This window comes from Hemicordylus capensis, chromosome 2, assembly GCF_027244095.1.
Source record: "Hemicordylus capensis ecotype Gifberg chromosome 2, rHemCap1.1.pri, whole genome shotgun sequence".
In the NCBI taxonomy this organism is placed as follows: Eukaryota; Metazoa; Chordata; class Lepidosauria; order Squamata; family Cordylidae; genus Hemicordylus; species Hemicordylus capensis.
The window spans coordinates 148894493-148913439 of record NC_069658.1 but is presented as its reverse complement, the minus strand read 5'-3'; the positions used below and the strand labels follow the sequence as shown (position 1 = coordinate 148913439).

The 18947-nt window shown below is 45.2% G+C and overlaps 2 protein-coding genes across 10 annotated transcripts in view; one reads left to right on the top strand and one right to left on the bottom strand.

Annotated features, from left to right (window-relative positions):
- RBPMS (RNA binding protein, mRNA processing factor) overlaps positions 1-18947 on the top strand; it is a 207368-nt gene that overhangs the window by 143141 nt on the left and 45280 nt on the right. The window lies entirely within an intron of this gene.
- GTF2E2 (general transcription factor IIE subunit 2) overlaps positions 16248-18947 on the bottom strand; it is a 54230-nt gene continuing 51530 nt past the window's right edge. For all 8 annotated transcript variants that reach the window (XM_053292050.1, XM_053292047.1, XM_053292044.1 and 5 more), the window contains one exon: positions 16248-16775. In XM_053292050.1, the coding sequence (XP_053148025.1) occupies positions 16659-16775 (117 nt within the window). In that variant the 3' untranslated portion in view covers positions 16248-16658. The remainder of the gene's footprint in view (positions 16776-18947) is intronic.

The window sequence follows — 18947 nt, the reverse complement described above, 5'->3', positions numbered from 1 at the left end:
CTTTGCATAATACAATTGCATATTCAAAGACATACACTGTTACAAAGGAAAAACCTAGCCAACTGAGTTACTAAGCTTTATGCTTGTTTTTTCATAGTGATAAAGGTAAATGTTGCTTTCATTTAAAGACAACTTATTTTTCATAGGACCCCCCCCCAATCCTATGAGGGTTTGGGGGGAAAGTTAAAAACTTGTTAAAAATTGCCCACTTGCCCATTTATTTTGTGGGTTAGGTGGTAGCACCCATCATGCCCTACCACCCAACCCACTTCGATGCCCCTAGGAGCTACCCATGGGGGTCAGTGGGGTGTTTCGGGCTTCCCCATTGTTGCCTATGGCCGGAACAAGCTGCATTCACAGAATTCACAAACAAGTTTTGCATTGCAATTTGCAACCTTGTCTTGAAAAACACTGCAGAAGCACACAGTAAATGAGAATCTGTCCCTCTCAACACAGAACACATCTCAAACATAGTCCAAAAGTGGTCAAAAAAGAATCACTGACCCAGAATCCACTGCCAGCCACAGTGCCTACACTGCAGTAACATCACTGGCACAAGCTGCTCTCTCACACACAATTATGATTGCTTACGTTACTTACTACTGTTTCCACAGCAGCACCCTTACTTAGCAACATGCATAGTCATAAGCACAACTAGAGCAACTTCAGCTACATTTTGACTAAGTATATCTTGCTATACAGATGGCAGAGCAGATACACAACTTGGTCTCAAGGCCAGACATGCAACTCATTACAGCAATCACCAACACACACACACACACACTGAGCTGCCACTGTCCATTTCTCACAACACTTATCTCACAAACTAAATAAACCACAACTCAAGTAAGGAGGGCACCCAAGTTCTGCCTTTGTCAATCTGAGATCCATCAAAACCAGATAACTCTAGCAGCAATAGGCACAGCATATTATACTCAGTGCTGAGAAAAGAAAGCCACAGAATCAAACCACTTCTCCTGCTGTATCGTTTTCAAGAGAGGCAGAAGGGCTCTCTCTGCCTCCCAGTCCCTTCGAATATATTTTGAATTTGAAATTCCCTCCTCCCTCCCTCCAGCCAATGGGGGTATATTTCCCATGACAACACTTGATTGGTATAACAAGCCAAGCAAGGAGATTGCAAGCCAATCGGAAGCCAGTGCCAGAAAGCCAATCAGCAAGGGGAAAACAGACCTCCAAAATGGCTCTTGGAACATCAGAACATTTTGATCGAAACGGGTTCTGTTCTGAGTGCAAAACAGTCCCTTTATGTAAAGGGTATTCTGTTTCAAGCTCTAAACACTTGAAATGGCCCGTTTTGAGTCAAAATGTTTCGCCAGTGAAACATTCTGCACATCCCTAACTGCTACTACAAATATTTATATACTGTTTTTCAAATTCTCAAAGTAGTGTACACAACAACAATGATGGTGCCCTGTCCTAAAAGGGCTCACAGTCTAAAAAGGAAAACAAGGGAGACACCAGCAACAGCCACTGGATGGATGCTGTGCTACAAATGGATTGGAACAACTGATGTGTTGGCAGAAATGGAAGTGAATTAGATTGTGGTAAATGTTAAGGCCTACCAGCCATGGCCAAAACTATTTTATGTAAACTGCATCCATGCAAAGTCAAAGTGAACCAAGATGGTAGGTCTTCTCCATAAAGTTTCCACTAAGAAGGAGCAAACACAGTGAAGAAGCAAGCAGCAGCCTTGGAATGTCACACTGCAAAAACGTCCGTCCCATCAACAGCCGCCCAGAGACTTAAGTTTGGGCGGGGTATAAATTTAACAAACATACATACATACATACATATGGGGACAGCTTTCTTTCTAGTCAAAGTCTGATGTCTGGATTGCACTGTACTTTAGTTAATGAAGAGCACACACCAACATCAAAAGAAATAAAATACAGCTCATGGTGTAGGGGAAATATAATTTTAAGAACGCTATTGAGTTCTGGTTCTCTCCCATTGAAACATTAGGCACAGAGCAATCACCTAACGGACATCTGAAACCACCATCTGCTAAGCATGAATCTGACGTAAGCGGAGTACCACATTCTGGCACTCCTACACTTCAGGAGCTCCCAAAGCACTTCTATGAACCATTTCTGCTTCTGATGACACACATTGCTCAGTGTTCCCTCTAAGGCATGTGCACATGCCTGCGCCCACAAGTTTTTTGATGTACATTCAGTTAATTTTAGATCCTGCTCAGGTTTAATCAGGAAGGCCCTATTCTGAATGCATGTGCACGCACACTGCCTTGATACTGCCGCCCAGAACAAAACTCATATTCGGCACACAGATGAAAAAAATTAGAACACTGATTGCAACATGTGTGCAATGCTTGAAACTCCGTTATAATGCATCTCCACATACAGTTGGAAGCAACAACACTACTGCACAGTCAGGTATAGAAACTAATAGAACTGACAGGTCCTCCACTGTTCATTGCACCATAATTGGTTGAGACTGCCTTGGTTGGCCTGATGGATGATCTCCAATTGGCGATCGACAGAGGGAGTGTGACTCTGCTGATCCTTTTGGATCTCTCAGCGGCTTTCAATACCATTGACCATGGTATCCTGATGGGTAGCTTGAAGGAGGTGGGAATGGATGGCATGGTTTTACAGTGGTTCTGTTCTTACCTGTCTGGCAGATTCCAGATGGTGTCGCTTGGAGACTGAAAAACGAGGGATGAAGTGTGGTGTTCCACAGGGCTCCATACTGTCTCCAATGCTTTTTAACATCTACATGAAACCACTGGGGGAGATTGTCAGGAAGTTTGGTCTGGGATGCTATCAATATGCTAATGTCACCCAGATCTATTTCTCCATGCCAACTTCATCAGGAAATGGCATGACCCCCTCCCCCAAGTGCCTGCCTGGAGGTGATAGTGGGCTGGATGAGTGATAACAGGCTGAAGTTGAACCTAAACAAGAAGGGGGTACTGTCTTTAGGGGATTGGGATACAAGAGATGGTTTAGATCTGCCTTTTCTGAATGGGGTTACACCCCCCCCCACACACACACACACAAAGAGAGAGAGAGAGATCAGGTTCGTAGTCTGGGAGTGCTCTTAGATCCCAAACTCTCCTTGGTTTCTCAGGTTGAGGCTGTGGCTAGGAGTGCTTTTTATCAGCTTCAGCTGATACACCAGATACATCCATTTCTGGAGACAAGTGACCTTAAAACGGTGGTACATATGCTGGTAACCTCCAGACTTGACTACTGTAATGCACTGTACATGGGGCTGCCTTTGTATGTAGTACAGAAACTACCATTGGGAGTAAGCCTTACTGGGTACACTGTGGGAAGTTTCTCTGAGTAAATGTGCCCAGGATGGTGCTGTAAGGCAGTTTCTGGGCAGAACAGAGAATAGGCCCCTGAGAGGATAATAAACTGACCTAAAAAGTTACCTTCTGGCTTTCTGGGGTGTGCTTTGCCTGTGACCGCGTGATGCTGCTGCTGCCATCACTGCTCCTACTCACGCCATCCATTGCTGCTGCTGCTGCTCTTCCTCCTCCTCCTCCTCCAGCAGCAGCAGCAGGCTCACTTTCTCACTGGCCCATCGCTGCCCCATGCATCTCATCTGGTTGCCACTGCTGCTTGTCAGTGGGACAAACCAAGAGCTCCTCATGACTCCTACTGTTGCTGCAGGTAATTTCTACCTCGGGGCCAGCAAAAAAAGATCTTCTGGGCTGGATCTGGAGCACCAGGCCTCATGTTTACACACATGGACAAATGTGTTGGTAGCCCTCCATGAAAAAAGAACCACCCACAATTGTCTTTGAAATAACTTGAAACTGACAAACGTAATTGGCACCCATCATTGATTATTCCACATTGAACAAAAATCAGACTTTGCTTCAGAGTTTTGATGCAACAGAATATTTCAAATAATAACACAAATGAAAATGGCATGGACAAAAGTGATGGGACACTTAACCTAATATTTTGTTGCACAACCTTTAGAGGCAATCACTGCAAACAAGCGATTCCTGTAGCTCCCAGTGAGACTTCTGCGCCTGTCAACAGGTAGTTTGGCCCACTCTTCCTGAGCAAACTGCTCCAGCTGTGTCAGGTTTGAAGGGTGCCTTCTCCAGGCTGCATGTTTCAGTTCTTTCCATAGATGTTCGATAGTATTCAAATCAGGGCTCATAGAAGGCCACTTCAGAATAGTCCAATGTTTTGTCCTTAGCCATTCTTGGGTGCTTTTAGCTGTGCATTTTGGGTCATTATCCTGTTGGAGGATCCATGACCTGCGGCTGAGACAGAGCTTTCTGACACTGGGCAGTACGTTTCGCTCCAGAATGTCTTGATAGTTTTGAGATTTCATTGTTCCCTGCGCAGACTCAAGGCACCCCGTGCCAGACGCAGCAAAGCAGCCCCAAACATAACCGAGCCTCCTCCATGTTTCACAATAGGTATGGTGTTCTTTTCTTGGAAAGCTTCACTTTTTCATATGTGGACATAGAGCTGATGTGACTTGCCAAAAAGCTCGTTTTGTCTCATCTGTCCAAAGGACATTCTGCCAGAAGCATTGTGGCTTGTCAACAAATTCCAGTCTGGCTCTTTAATGTTTTCCTACCAACAGTGGAGTCCTCCTGGGTCCTCTTTCATTGAGCCCACTGTCATTCCAAAAGCGATGGATGGTGCAATCAGACACTGATGGACCTTGACCTTGGAGTTCAGCTTGTATCTTTTTGGAAGTTGCCCTTGGCTTTTTGTCTACCATTCTCACTATCCTTCTGCCCATTCTGGGGTCAATTTTCCTCTTGCAGCCATGTGCAGGGAGGTTGGATACAGTCCCATGGATCTTGAACTTTTTAATAATATTTGCAACTGTTGTCACAGGAACATCAAACTGCTTGGAGATGGTCTTATAGCCTTTAACATGCTTGTCTATCATTTTCTTTCTGATCTCCTCAGACAACTCTCTCCTTTGCTTTCTCTGTTCCATGTTCATTGGGGGACACACGATGATACCACATAGCAGAGTGACCACTTTTCTCCATTTCAATAGGCTGAATGACTGATTGCACGATTGGAGACATGTTTGATACTAATTAAAGAAAACAGCTAATTTGAAAAATTACTCTAATCCAATTATTTATGATCTTTTCTAGGGGTACCAACAATTGTGTCCAGGCCACTTTAGAATATCTTGTAGAATAAGCAATACTTTATTATTATTATTATTATTATTATTATTATTATTATTATTATTATTATTATTATTATTATCTCTTGTTTACACAGTCAGACAAGTGTTATTGACTGGTTTGTTTTATCCAGACATTGAGTCCTTCCCAAGGACCTGGGATGCCAGAATTTTATTGTCAATTGTTATAGATATCGTCGCAGAATATAGGCTGTTCCCAGTAAAGCTGCTTTTTGTAATTGGCTGATGGTGATTTCTGTGGCCCCTATGGTGTTGAGGTGCTCTTCAAGGTCTTTTGGAACTGCACCCAGGGCGCCAATGACCACTGGGATTATTTGGGTCTTTTTCTACCACAGCCTTTCAATTTCAATTTGTAGATCTTTGTATTTGGTGATTTTTTCTATTTCTTTTTCTTCTATTCTGCTATCCCCTGGTATTGCTATGTCGATTATTTTCACTTGTTTTTCTTTCTTCTCGACTACAGTTATATCTGGTGTATTGTGTGGCAGATGTTTGTCTGTTTGTAGTCAGAAGTCCCATAATATTTTTACATCTTCATTTTCTTCAACTTTTTCAATTTTATGGTCCCACCAATATTTGGCTACAGGTAGCTTGTATTTTTTTGCAGATGTTCCAGTGTATCATCCCTGCTACTTTGTCATGCCTTTGTTTGTAGTCAGTCTGTGCGATCTTTTTACAACAGCTGATCAGGTGGTCCACGGTTTCATCTGCTTCTTTACAAAGGCGGCACTTGCTGTTTGTGTTGGATTTTTCGACTTTGGCTCTTATTGCATTTGTTCTTGGTGCCTGCTCTTGTGCAGCCAGTATTAAACCCTCTGTTTTTTTCTTCAAGTTGCCATTCTTAAGCCATTGCCAGGTCTTGGTGATGGTCTTGGTGATATTATTATTATTATTATTAATAATAATAATAATTCGATTTCTATACCACCCTTCCAAAGATGGCTCAGGGCAGTTTACAAAGAGAAATAACAAACAAATAAGATGGCTCCCTGTCCCCAAAGGGCTCACATTCTAAAAAGAAACATAAGACACACACCAGCAACAGTCACTGGAAGTACTGTGCTGGGGGTGGATAGGGCCAGTTACTCTCCCCCTGCTACTTTATCTCTTTTCACACTTGCCTTGCTTTACTCAATGACATATCAAAAGTATGCAGTTATACGTAGGACAATCGCTTTTCAGGAAGCATAAAACACTTTTTCAATGAGCTGTAAGGGTACTAACAAACTTGTCCACGTGTGTAGGTCTGCTATATAGGAACATTGTTCTTCTAAGTGGTCTCTGTCCATCACACAGATGGGCTTCTCGCATGCAGGAAGGACAGTCCGGAAAACTATCAAGCTGATTAGATATTTTCTGTCTGCCTTGACTAGGTAGCTAGGCACCTCCCACCCATGTACCTAGTCACATGACTCAGACCCCCTCTCCTCAGTTATTTTTTGTCCTCCAGAGAAGTAATCCTCCAGGAAATCTGTCAAGCTGTTCTTTAGCTTCCTTTACTTGTTTATTTCTTATTCTGACTCACCTTATTCATATATTTATTTATTTCTCATTTTGCGATTTTCTTTTCCTCAGTTTAAGTTAAAAAAAAAAAAAAGAGGAGACAACAGTGAAAGAGCAATTCAGGGGGAGCAAAGTCGCTCCTTCCCTCACCTCATTAGAGCTACCCACGCTGCTCTCAGGCTGTTCTCTTCTTTTACAGCCAGCATGCTGCCCTTCAAACGTTGTCTGACCTGCCGCTCAGCCTTGCTGTCTTCGGACGGGCATTCCCACTGCCTTTTTTGCCTGGGAGAAACCCATTTCTCAGCCTCTTGCCCACATGCCAGAAGCTCTCCAGACGGGCTCAGCATGACAGGCAGTCTCACTTACAAAATTTCCTCTTGGAACGAGCCTTGTCAGCGGTGGCAATGGAGCGCCCAAACACGCCCTCAGAAACTTTCACTATGGCAGGGCAGTTGTCTATGGCGGTTCCCCCGCCACCAGGAGGGCCTGGAGCTCCCCTGAGGACTCCCTCTGCCTCCGTTGTGCCATCCGCTCCAATTGTTTTAGAGATTACCTCAGAGGGACCGGCCCTGAAATCTAGGGGTGTGCACGGAACCGCACAGCTGCGGTCGTCCTGGCAGGTAGACCAGGCCTCCGGCGTTGGGGAGACGTAAAACTTGTGCGCCGCGTGCGCGTGCGCAGAAGGCTTGTCGGAGCCTTTTGCATTGAGGAGCAGTAAGGAGCATTTCTACAGTATTTCTACATTTCATTTCAAGGAGCATTTCTATAGGAGCATTTCTACAGTAAATACAAGCGCTGGAGGGGGCAAAGCGGCGGGAGGGGTAAGCAAACCCTCCCCGCCCTTAAAGGAACCCCCTCCACCCGGACCGGAGCGGCCAGGTCCAAACCGGTCCGGAGGCCTTTACAATGGCCTTTACAATGGCCTCCGGACCGGTCCGGACCCATCCCTACTGAAATCCTCCATTCCGGCACAGCCTACTACTTCTGGGGCTTTGCCTGCTTCATCCGCTACAGCCCCGACTCCCCCAGCGTCTAAAAAGAAGAAAGCAAAGAAAGATAAGGCTCAAACACGCTCGGCACCGCAACCCCTGGTGGTACCAAACGCAAGCGGCAGTACTTTAGCTCCAACGCATGCACACCGTCCCTCTGCTTCTTCCTCTCTCTCGGAGCTGCCTGCACTTCCCGCCAAAGCTAAACACAAAACAAAACTCAGAGCCTGCTGCATCGGCTCCTGGGCAAGCTCCCTCCAACTCCCCGGCACCGCCACGGTCGGAAGTTCCTTCACAGCGCTCCCGGACTCGGAAGCAGTGCTCAACTCTCCAACCGGTGCCCAGCATGGCTTGCAGTCCAGACCTGGATGTCAGCATGGGCGACGAGACAAGATGCTCTGCCCACATTGATACTTCTGAACCAGATGAATCCTTATCAGAAGACTCTGATCTGGACAGTGCCCACCGCGACCACTCCCTGTGGTCACCGTATTCTCCACACAGGGCAGGGTCTTACTACCCCTATGGGTGCGCGCCTTCTGAAGACTCCAATGTTGAGTTCTTTGATGAATGGCCATATGATCGTGACCCTTATGAGCTGGATCAAAATCACCATCGTCAGTCTCGCTCCTCGTCAAGGTATTCAGATTGTAAGGGGCTATGGACTGCCCCAGCGCTACTACTCTCACCCACCCCATCGGCCATATCGGAGTTGGGAGGAAAGATATGTTCGTTCTTCTTACACCCACCCAGTGAGCAATAAATCAATGCCCAGGCACAAAGCCAGATTCCATACTCAAACCCATGCTGTCCCCAGTGCCACCCCCGCTCAGGACCGTGGGGGCTATGGTGGGAAGCAGCCTGTGATTGTGCCACAGCCACCACCGTCTGATGTGCCCATCTCTACAGAGGGCTGTGAACTTTAGAGGGCACCAGCCCAACCTGCTCAACCTGCGGCTCCCCCCTCTCCTTTGGACCTGCTGGGAACAGCTCCTCCGAATAAGATCTTGGCATCCTCTGCCTCTTCAGATTCTTCATCGGACTCTGACTCTAATTCTTTCACCATAACTTCTTCCTGCCCAGCTACTCCAGCAGCTAAACGCAGGAAAAAGGACAAGGACAGACTCCCATCCTCACCTGCTGCAGATCTCAAGTCTTTTTCTGCTTATGTGTCTATGATGGCCAAGGCTCTGGGCATCTACCCCAAAAGCTAACCCTTTATTTGACGTACTGGCAGATACGTCTGCAACATCTGTTGCACTTCCTATGAACCAGGCCCTCCTAGACATAGTCAAGGGCTTCTGGGACAAACCTGCTTCAGTCTGGGACAAACCTACTCTCCAAAGGTGCCATCGAGCGAGTCCACCCACACCTAGGGGACAGACTGTATTCAAGGTACTTCACCATACCAAAGAGGGACGGAGGGCTAAGACCCATCTTGGACCTCCGTCTTCTGAACGATTATGTACGCTACCGTTGCTTCAAGATGCTCACCATTATGGAAATTATGGCCCTTCTGTCTCACGATATGTGGTTCACCTCAATAGATTTGCAGGACACTTACTATCATATCTCAATCCGGCCTCAGCACAGAAAGTACCTCAGATTCCAGCTAGGAGACGTCTCATACCAGTTTCGGGCCATGCCCTTTGGTCTTTCTTCGGCCCCATGAGTTTTTACAAAATGCATTATCGTGGTGGTTGGGGCACCTGCAGGAAAAGGGAATCCAAATTTCCGTATTTAGACGACTGGCTTTTGGCAGCAGATTCTCCACAGACACTGCCGGCTCATCTACACATTACCTTAGACCTCTTGGGAGATCTCAGATTGAATGTCAATTACAAAAAGTCTCACCTTCTTCCCACCCAATGCATACGGTTCCGGGGAGTGATGTTCAACTCAGTCACTGATGTAGTGAAACCCCCAGACAACAGGATCCTCAATGTGCAACAGCTAGCAAAAGTGCTGCTCAGGGGCCCTGCCCATTCTGCAAGGATGATACAGCACATGTTGGGCTACATGGCTTCAACCACTGTGGTCCTCTCCACAGCCAGGCTACATATGAGACCCCTACAACGTTGGTTCCTAGATGTTTTCCACCCTCACCGGGACCACAATTCCAAGACACTTCATATACCACTGGAAATTCGCACAACTCTGAGATGGTGGGCATCTCTCTCAAACTTGGGACGATCAACCCTGTTCCAGCGATCCATGCCTCAGATACGAGTGACTACAGATGCATCAGAGAGAGGTTGGGGAGCGCATATGGGCACCCTACAAGTAAACAGTAACTGGTCCAGTGAAGAGGCCTTAAACCATATCAATTATCTAGAGCTCCTTGCTGTACACAAAGCTCTAAGGGCCTTCCTCCCGGAACTCTGGGGGAAAACATATCCAAATTATAACCGACAATACAACAGCCAAGGCCTATATCAACAGGCAGGGTGGAACTGGGTCTCGAGCCCTTCACTCCTTGTCCCTTTGCCTTTGGCACTGGGCCCTATCTCATCATTTGGACCTGTCAGCCATCCACATCAGAGGCCTCTCCAACATTCAGGCCGACAAACTGAGTCAAACGCACAGTGTCTCCCACGAGTGGAGACTGGACCCTCTGATAGTTTGTCATCTCTTCGACAAGTGGGGAGATGTGACCATAGACATTTTTGCCAGCGAAACCAATTGCCAATGCCCCTGCTTTTGTTCCAGGGCAGGTGTCGGACGAGGGTCCCAAAGGGATGTTTTGCGACTCCCTGAACCGGAGAGTTCTTATATCTCTTCCCTCCTGTACCTCTAATGGCACGAGTCCTCCAAAAGATGGTGAAGGAATCAGCGAATGGCATCCTGATAGCCCCTTGGTGGCCAAGGAGACCCTGGTTCCCTCGCCTTCGAATCCTCTCCGGCAACCTTTTCCTGTGTCTCCCTTTATCACTGTCCCTTCTATCGCTGCAGGAAGGCTGGATCCTACACCCCGACATCAAAATGCTGCGGCTAACAGCATGGAAGATTCAACTTTCTGGGCTTAGGACTTAAGAGACGTATTAGTGGCATCTAGGAAGCCGTCCATGGCCAAGTCTTACGATTCTAAGTGGAAGAGGTTCTCCTCTTATGTATTATCGCACGGTGAATCTCTCCCTACCCATGCCCCTCTACCCATGATATTATCTTATTTGCTCTCCTTGAAGCAATCTGGACTATCTTTTTCATCCATTCGGGTACACCTGGTGGCGATCTCTGCATTCCGGGACAATAAGATTTCTACTTCTTCCCTTTTTGCAAACAAGGAAGTTAAACCATTTTTGAAGGGCTTATCCTACCTGTACCCGGACCTGCCTGTGATGTCTCTCTCCTGGGACGTGCAGTGTGTCTTGACTGCCCTGATGCAGAAACCCTTTGAACCTATGGCCACCTGCGACTTGAGACGTTTAACTTTTAAAACGTTTTTCTTAGTTGCTATTACATCGGCCAGGAGGGTGGGAGAATTGTGGGCTCTAAGATGTGACCCTCCTTTCCTTAAGTTTTATAAGGAAAAAGTTGTTTTACATACTGATGTTTCCTTTCTTCCCAAGGTTGTGTCCTCCTTTCATAGATCCCAACCCATCTCGCTAACCCTTTTTCAGTAACCTTTCTATTCCTTTGGAATGCACCTTACATTGGCTCGATGTTCGACGGGCCTTAGCATTTTATGTTGATCGTACTGCCCCTTTCAGGGTGACTAAAGCCTTGTTCGTTACATATGGCATGCCTTCAAGTGGCAGAGGGGCCTCCTCTCAGTCCATTTCCTTGTGGGTGGTTCAAACTATTAAACTGGCCTACCAGCTTGCCGGCCATCCCCCGCCGGCCCCCTTGAAGGCCCATTCCACCAGGTCTGTTGCTGCCTCTACGGCATTTGCCTTGAATGTTAGGGCTAGACAAGATGCCTCATTTGGAAGGTCAATTTTGCAGTCAGTACTTGGCTAACTTAGATATTCGGTTTTATTCTTCCGAACCAGCCCTTGTTCCCCGTGTTGTGTTTTTCGATTTTTCTGGAACGTTCAATGAATGTATGTTTTTGCCACTTTAATAAATGTTTTTTCTTCGGTTGTAAGCTTTCTGTATTCCTTTGGGTATTGTGAATGGCTAATACTAGGGTTAACCCCTTGGTCCACGGCTCTGACCCTCCTCCTTGGTTCTTGAGCTTGTTATGCGCCCATCTGTGTGATGGACAGAGACCACTTAGAAGAACTGCAGCTTGCTTACCTGTAACTGTAGTTCTTCTGGTGGTCATCTGTCCAGTCACACACCCGCCCATCTAGCCCCTTGCCAGAGCTGTTTTTTCTCGGCGGACTCCAGAACTGAGGAGAGGGGGTCTGAGTCATCTGGTACATGGGTACATGGGGGGGAAGTGCATGGGGGGAGGTGCCTAGCTACCTAGTCAAGGCAGACAGAAAATATCTAATCAGCTTGATAGTTTTCCGGACTGTCCTTCCCACATGTGAGAAGCCTATCTGTGTGACTGGACAGATGACCACCAGAAGAACTACAGTTACAGGTAAGCAACCTGCAGTTCACAACATTGGTCTCAGGGTCGGGTGGAGGGCAGTCCCCCCTGCCCCAGACCTGATGGCTGAATTAGAAGTCTATTTACATCTTTTATGTATGTATATACTTGGCTGGCCACTTCCCCCCTGAACATTTTCTGTGGATGCCCATGCACACCATCTGCTTTTGCCAGCTTTTATTCAGAGTTTTGTCCCCAGCTTGATCGTATCAACTTAACTTTCTCTCTGCACCTTTCTTCCTAGGTCTCATCAGCAAAGTATACGACATCTTGTTTATGAGACATACCAAGAACAAAACATTCACAGCTATTAGGACAAATCCTCCCAATTCTGCATCCACATTTCAACAAGGCATCTTTTAAAGTGGTGGGTTTAAAAAATATATATATTTAGCAAGGGTTTAAAAATAAATAAATTTAGCAATTGCCCTTATTGAGCCCAGCAGACCATCTCTCCTCCCTTGCACAGGCAGAACATATTCTGCAAACTGAAAACTAGTCTGCAGTGCAAACTGCTCAATATTAATAATTTAACAACATACTCAATTTCTTGTAGAATTAGTTCTTCCATAGTAATGAATAATCTGTTAGAATAACCTATCAAATAGCACACAAATCTCTTATGGACAGTACTAATACCCAGTTCCCAAGTGTAGGGCAGCACAGAGGTGACATTAGGGTCACAGGTTGTGCAAGCCTAACCGAGTGGAACTTGCTACATTCTGTGAAGCTCTAGCTGAAGCCAGCCGCTTTGCTTCTCCCTGTCTTGGGAACATTCACTTTCTGGGCTGGTGCATACGTAAAAATATTTGTTCCCTCTTCACATTGTTTAAGACGCTGAGAACCAGATGTAGGATATGTCCCTCCTGCCATCACAGGAGTGAATTCCTCCTTCCTGCTTAAGCATCCTGAAGGGAAATGGCTGTACCAATCTTAATCAAGGATAACCATTATGAAGGTTCCCATTTCCAAGATCTGAAACTAACAGGCAAGCCAGTACTACTACTTGGCATGGCTAGTAGTAGAAAGAGGAATCCCATAAATTTGACTGAAGTTCCAGTGATGGAAGAAAAAACATTTTTTTAAACTGCCAAAAATAGGTCTGCTGCTGGTCAACTCTAGACAACAGCATGTCGTGGAATCCAGTCGATAATGTTAGCAGCTACCTGAATGTGACCCACAAAGCTGGAAGTAATTGGATGTCATTGCCATCATTTTCTCCACAGTTATCCCTACCTTTGAATCACTTCCCATCAGCAGGTATCAAGAGCCTTGCACTCCCCAGTGCCCTCCCACCATCTGCCTGCACTTATAGGAAGTGACAAGGAAGGCCAAATGGGCATTCTTTACCCAATTTGTCTAAGCTCAGTTGCCTTTTTCTTCGCCATGCTCTAAAAGCCTGGAAGGATCGTAATGAATTATAGATCAAACGCACTACAAACTGCTTCATGTCAGTTCTCTCAGGCAACCATGCAAAATCCTGCTGGTACTTCCTTTTCATTCCCCTCCCCTCAGCCCATAGTAATAAATATCAGGGGAAGAAATTAAATTATTCTTCTGTTATACCAATCTGTAGAGCAACATCCAACAGGTTTGTATTTCTAGGGCCAACCTGATAAAGTAAAGAAACTACTCAGTTTGTGGTAGCCAGGCTTTTAAGTGGTGCTAGCCATAGACTGCATGTGGCACTTGCATTAAAATAGGTCCACGGAATGCAGATCTGTTTCCAGGCACAACTGAAGCCGTTAAAGCCCTAAACGGCTTGGGTGCTGCATACCTTAGACATAGCATACCTGGTATGAATCTCCTCATGCTAAAAACAACCAGAAAGGCCTTGCTGTGTGTCTCTCATCTTTGCTTACTGCTAGGCTGGCAACTAAGGATGTGCACAAACCGGCCCTTTTATGGACCTCCGGACCGGTTCGAAGGTCCAGTGGTTTGGCTGCTTTGATGGCGGGTGGGGTGTGTGTGTTACATTTAAGGAGCCAAGAGGGTGCTCCCCCCCCCACCGGCTGGTGCTGTGATTAATAACGGTCCCAAGGGGCAGCAGCGTACCTCCTTGCCACCCCAGAGCACATTGGACTGGAAGTGCCCAGCACGCATGCACATCACACACTTCCAGTCCAATGTGCACTGAGGCGGCAAAGAGGTATGTTGCTGCCCCGCTGGACCATTTTTTAATCACAGTGCTAGTGAGGGAAACGCGGCAGGAGAGGGTAAGAGCAGCCTGCCCCCTACCGCCGAACTGGTCGTCGCCAGTTCCGTGCACATCCCGACTGGCAACTACTGGATCTTTTGAGGGGTATTGCCATATTTGTGTAATTCCCAAGAGAAGCCTAACATGCCCAGTCCTTGCAGACCCTTCAAGATTCTGAAGAATGTTTTGCTGCATCAGGCCTTGGGCCCAAATGATATTAATGGCTTATTTTATTTGTTGCTGCTGGTTGATTTGTTTTTGGTTGTGGTAGTGAAAACTTTGTAGCTTCCCTAAGACTCTATTGAGCCATGTATTGGGGATCAGAAGTTTCATAAACACACAATTTAAAATATTTTTATAAGCTAATGTTCCCAATTTGTCATCACTTGCCTTGAAAAGGGATAAGATAGGTTTATTTTAAGCCGCAGGAGTGCATGTACCCTCAAAACCCTCAGAAAAACATATCTCAATTCCTCCATGTGCTGAATCACTGAACCTAAAGGCTGCAAAAATATTTAAGTCAGAAGTAGGTTCTACTGGTTTCAAGAGATATTGCTCCAAAGTAGTTCCGTTTATGATACATACCTCACATTGTTTTAAACAGAATTAGAATTCTGCGTCAACTGTCATTGTACACCCACAAATACACACCTGAAATTCCTCATGGCCACAAGCCAAAACCAAAGCTGCCTTCTGGCCCACTAGGAATGACATTAAGTTGTAAAACATCACACACATTGATAGTATCACCATCATTATCAATGACAAACACCACTTCTGGAATGGAGAAGGTTTTGCCTCATTGCTTTTAATGTGTGTGTGTGTGTGTGTGTGTGTGTGTGTGTGTGTGTGTTTTAAAAGGGCCCCACACATAGTTTATTCCCATTAATTTTTACCCACCACTTTTAAATTATTAAGAGAACACACACACACACCCCTTTTTAAAAAAATGGTTCCTACATAGCCATCAGGGAGCTGTTCCAGAACTGGAGTAAGGCCAGATGTTGATCAATCAGAAAAGAGACCAGGCTCTTCTGAGAAAGTCATGTACAACATCCTAAGCTGTAAAAGACTAAATCAAAATAATTCTTTTTGAATCCTAAATAACACACTGTTAAGGAATAAATTTCACCTTTTAATGTGAGGACTCTCTTATGTTTAGCAGAGGGAGAGTGACTGTCCTTATACTATCCTCAGCAGAGCTTCCTTCCATACCACCTTTCTGAGGTGGTGAGAACAATTGTGAGGGAAGGCAAAATGCCACCTGATTCCTTCTCCATATACATGCGTGTGCACATTTTTGCTTGGACCTTGGATAGGTCAATAAAAAATAAAGTCAACTTGTCAAACTTTTTTCTTTGTTTGGTCAAGTCCAAGGAAGGAAAAAACAGGCACCAACAAGGCCTGAGAGAATCAGCATCCCAAAGCGTTACCCTAGAACTGTATTGCCCTTATGTAAGGATGTATAATTACTACAAAGGATGTGGCCAGGAGAGGCACTATAGAAAAAGTGCTTTCAGTGATTATGTCTGGGATCAAAGCTGCAGATTCTCAACACAGGCAAAGAAATATGTTACTATAAATGACACAATCCACCAAATGTCAGCTCCATTGAAACTAATGAAGGTCTCTAGAACAGTGAAAGAATTAAACAAGGAAGAGTTGCCCCTGAAGATGAGGTTGACACTCAAAATATATGGAGCTCATGTTAAATGCTTCCTAGCACCTTCCCCTCACCTCTACTTTTTCTTCTATTTCTGCAAGAAAGAAAGCATCAGCTTTCATTACAATTCAGCTGACAGGCAAGGAGATATACCCATGCAGAAAGATCTCAACTTTCTAGTATGATTTTTATTATAAACATGTTGTCTTGACATAGATAAAACAAAGACTCAGTTTTATCTCAAGTTAACACCCAATGAATAAAAGAAAATACCCACAAAACCCCAGTTCAAAGAATATTTAAACACTTGAATAAGGACTTCGGCATTACATGCTGAATATATTTTACTCCAATATCAAAGGTCTACTGACAGTGAACAGTTCTGATCCAAGTTCACATTAGCCAATAAAACAAGTATTCAGAGGAACAGTTTATCTTTGCTCTCAAAAGCTGTTTCTTTTCAGCCGCTGCAGGGCTGGGAGAGAGGAGAACCACATCACATTGTACAAAGGACACTTGTCCTTCAGAGCTACTGAGCATCTGCATCACAGCTCATAACAGTTCCGCCTGGAAGGCTCACTATTTGCTAGGAACCACATCAGAATAATCCTTCAACACTCCAGCCAAATGATCATTGTGAGTCTTGAACCGCCGTTTCTTCTGAGAAGCAGGTTTCTTTCTCCTCTGAATAGGAGCCTAAATGGAAAAAACAATGGGTGATTGCATCCAAGTTTTTAAAAACTAAGCCATTAACAACTGCCTTGTAGGATCAGACCAAGAGTTCATCAAGTCCAGCATGTTGTTCCACAACAGTGACTAGGCAAATGCCTGTGAGAAGCTCATCGTTTCTTTCTCTCGCAAACGTATAGCCTGCTTTTCAACAGTGGGTTGCAACTAAGAAAAACAAAAGCCCTGTTGGGACGGGGTGGGGGGGTGGGAGGAGGAATACTGTGCCCAACTACAGCATTCCCATGCATGCCCAGATGTCCCGCCCCCGGCCATGAGGTGCCTGTAAAGGCCAACCTGCTAAACAGAGAAAAGCTCACCACCACACTTAAGGCATCGGCCTCTTCAGACAGATGCCAGTACTATGACCTGCATGGCAAAGATGATGCTTCCCAGCACATCACTGCCAGAGGAAAGAGGCATGCTCAGGAATGCTGTACATGGGTAGAGCATTCCTTTTCCATCACCCCCTAGTATGAACAGGGCTAAAATGTCAGTAAAATTGCAGCAACAACAAAACACAGAAGGAAAGATGAAAGGGGGGCAGGGGGAGGAGAGAAGAGCCAGCAGTAAATCATCACCATAGCCATAAAAGGCTTGCTCAAAGAGAATGGTCTTGGCAGTTTGTTTGAAATGGCCAGTCTTCTGAATCTGTGTCACTGGACTTGGTAACCAATTCCAAGGACTAGAGACCACCACTGAAAAAGACCATGGTGACAGCTATCCCCTTATACCCAGCTCCTGATAACTGGAAGGGTACCTACAGTTGGAATGGAATACTGGCTGATATGATGGGGGGAATTACTCAAAGTAGTCCCAGTGAAATTAAAAAGACAAGTAAAGCATTGCCTAACTTGTCTTTTTAATTTCAATGGGACTACTTTGAGTAATTCCCCCCATCATATCAGCCAGTGTTTTTCACTGTTACGGTTAACAAGTGTTGCTGGATCAACCCTCCATGAATCTTCATAATTCTTTTTGAAAAACTATTTTATTTATTTATTTCTATGCAAACTGCTTTGGGAACTTTTGTTGAAAAGTTGTATATAAATATTAGTCATATTCATATCTAAGTTGGTGGCCATACACGTATCTTGTGCCAATGAATTCCATACATTAATTGTGCCTGTTGAAACAGCCAAGTTCCACATTCAACACACATTCTACATGAAAAATATCAGAAAGGGAAATAATGCTTAAAAAAAAAACTTAAGCAGCATGCACTCTCAAATATACAAGCCCAACACAAGCCCAATCTGCATAAATAATACTTTATGTGAAAAAGCAATCACAGATAAGCAATCACAGATAAATGCAGCTTTATCAGGTGAACACATATTAATAGGGGCAATATGAAAGCAAAAATATACTGCTTCATAATGGCTGTTTCAGCTCGTAATGTGAATTCACCTTTATTTTTATTATAATGAGGTGTGTGTGTGTGTGTGTGTGTGTGTGTGTGTGTAAGAACCAAATGCCCCATTTTGAGCCTGCTACAGTAAACTCCTTTGTGTCCGATCAGCCTGCATATTTCCAGAACTATCCTCTAAGACGTGCTTCCAGCAGCAGGCCTAACCATAACCCCTCAGACTATATGATGTCACTGCATCATGCAAAATGAATGAAACTTACTACCTGCAATGGACCAGCAGACATTAGAATGAAACCATGGCCCCTGCCCGAAAGACAGTCAAATCCTCCCACAAATGGCTTATGAGTAGGAGAAAAGAGATAAGAACAGCCCTGCTGGATCAGGCCCAAGAAGGCCCATCTAGTCCAGCATCCTGTTTCGCACAGTGGCTCACCAGATGCCGCTGGAAGCCACAGGCAGGAGTTGAGGGCATGCCCTCTCTCCTGCTGTTGCTCCCCTGCAACTGGTACTCAGAGGCATCCTGCCTTTGAGCCTGCAGGTGGCCTATAGCTCTCCAACTAGTAGCCGTTGGTAGACCTCTCCTCCATGAAGTTATCCAAACCCCTCTTTGGATAACTTCATATTGTCCAAATGTGGTGGTTATAAACGATGTGCATGAGTTAAATATGTTGCTTATCTGTAACAGATGTTCTTTGGGTGATCCAGGATCATTCCCAACATGGGTAACGCACTTGCGCAGTAGCCCCATGGAAGGATTTCATAGCTCCTCT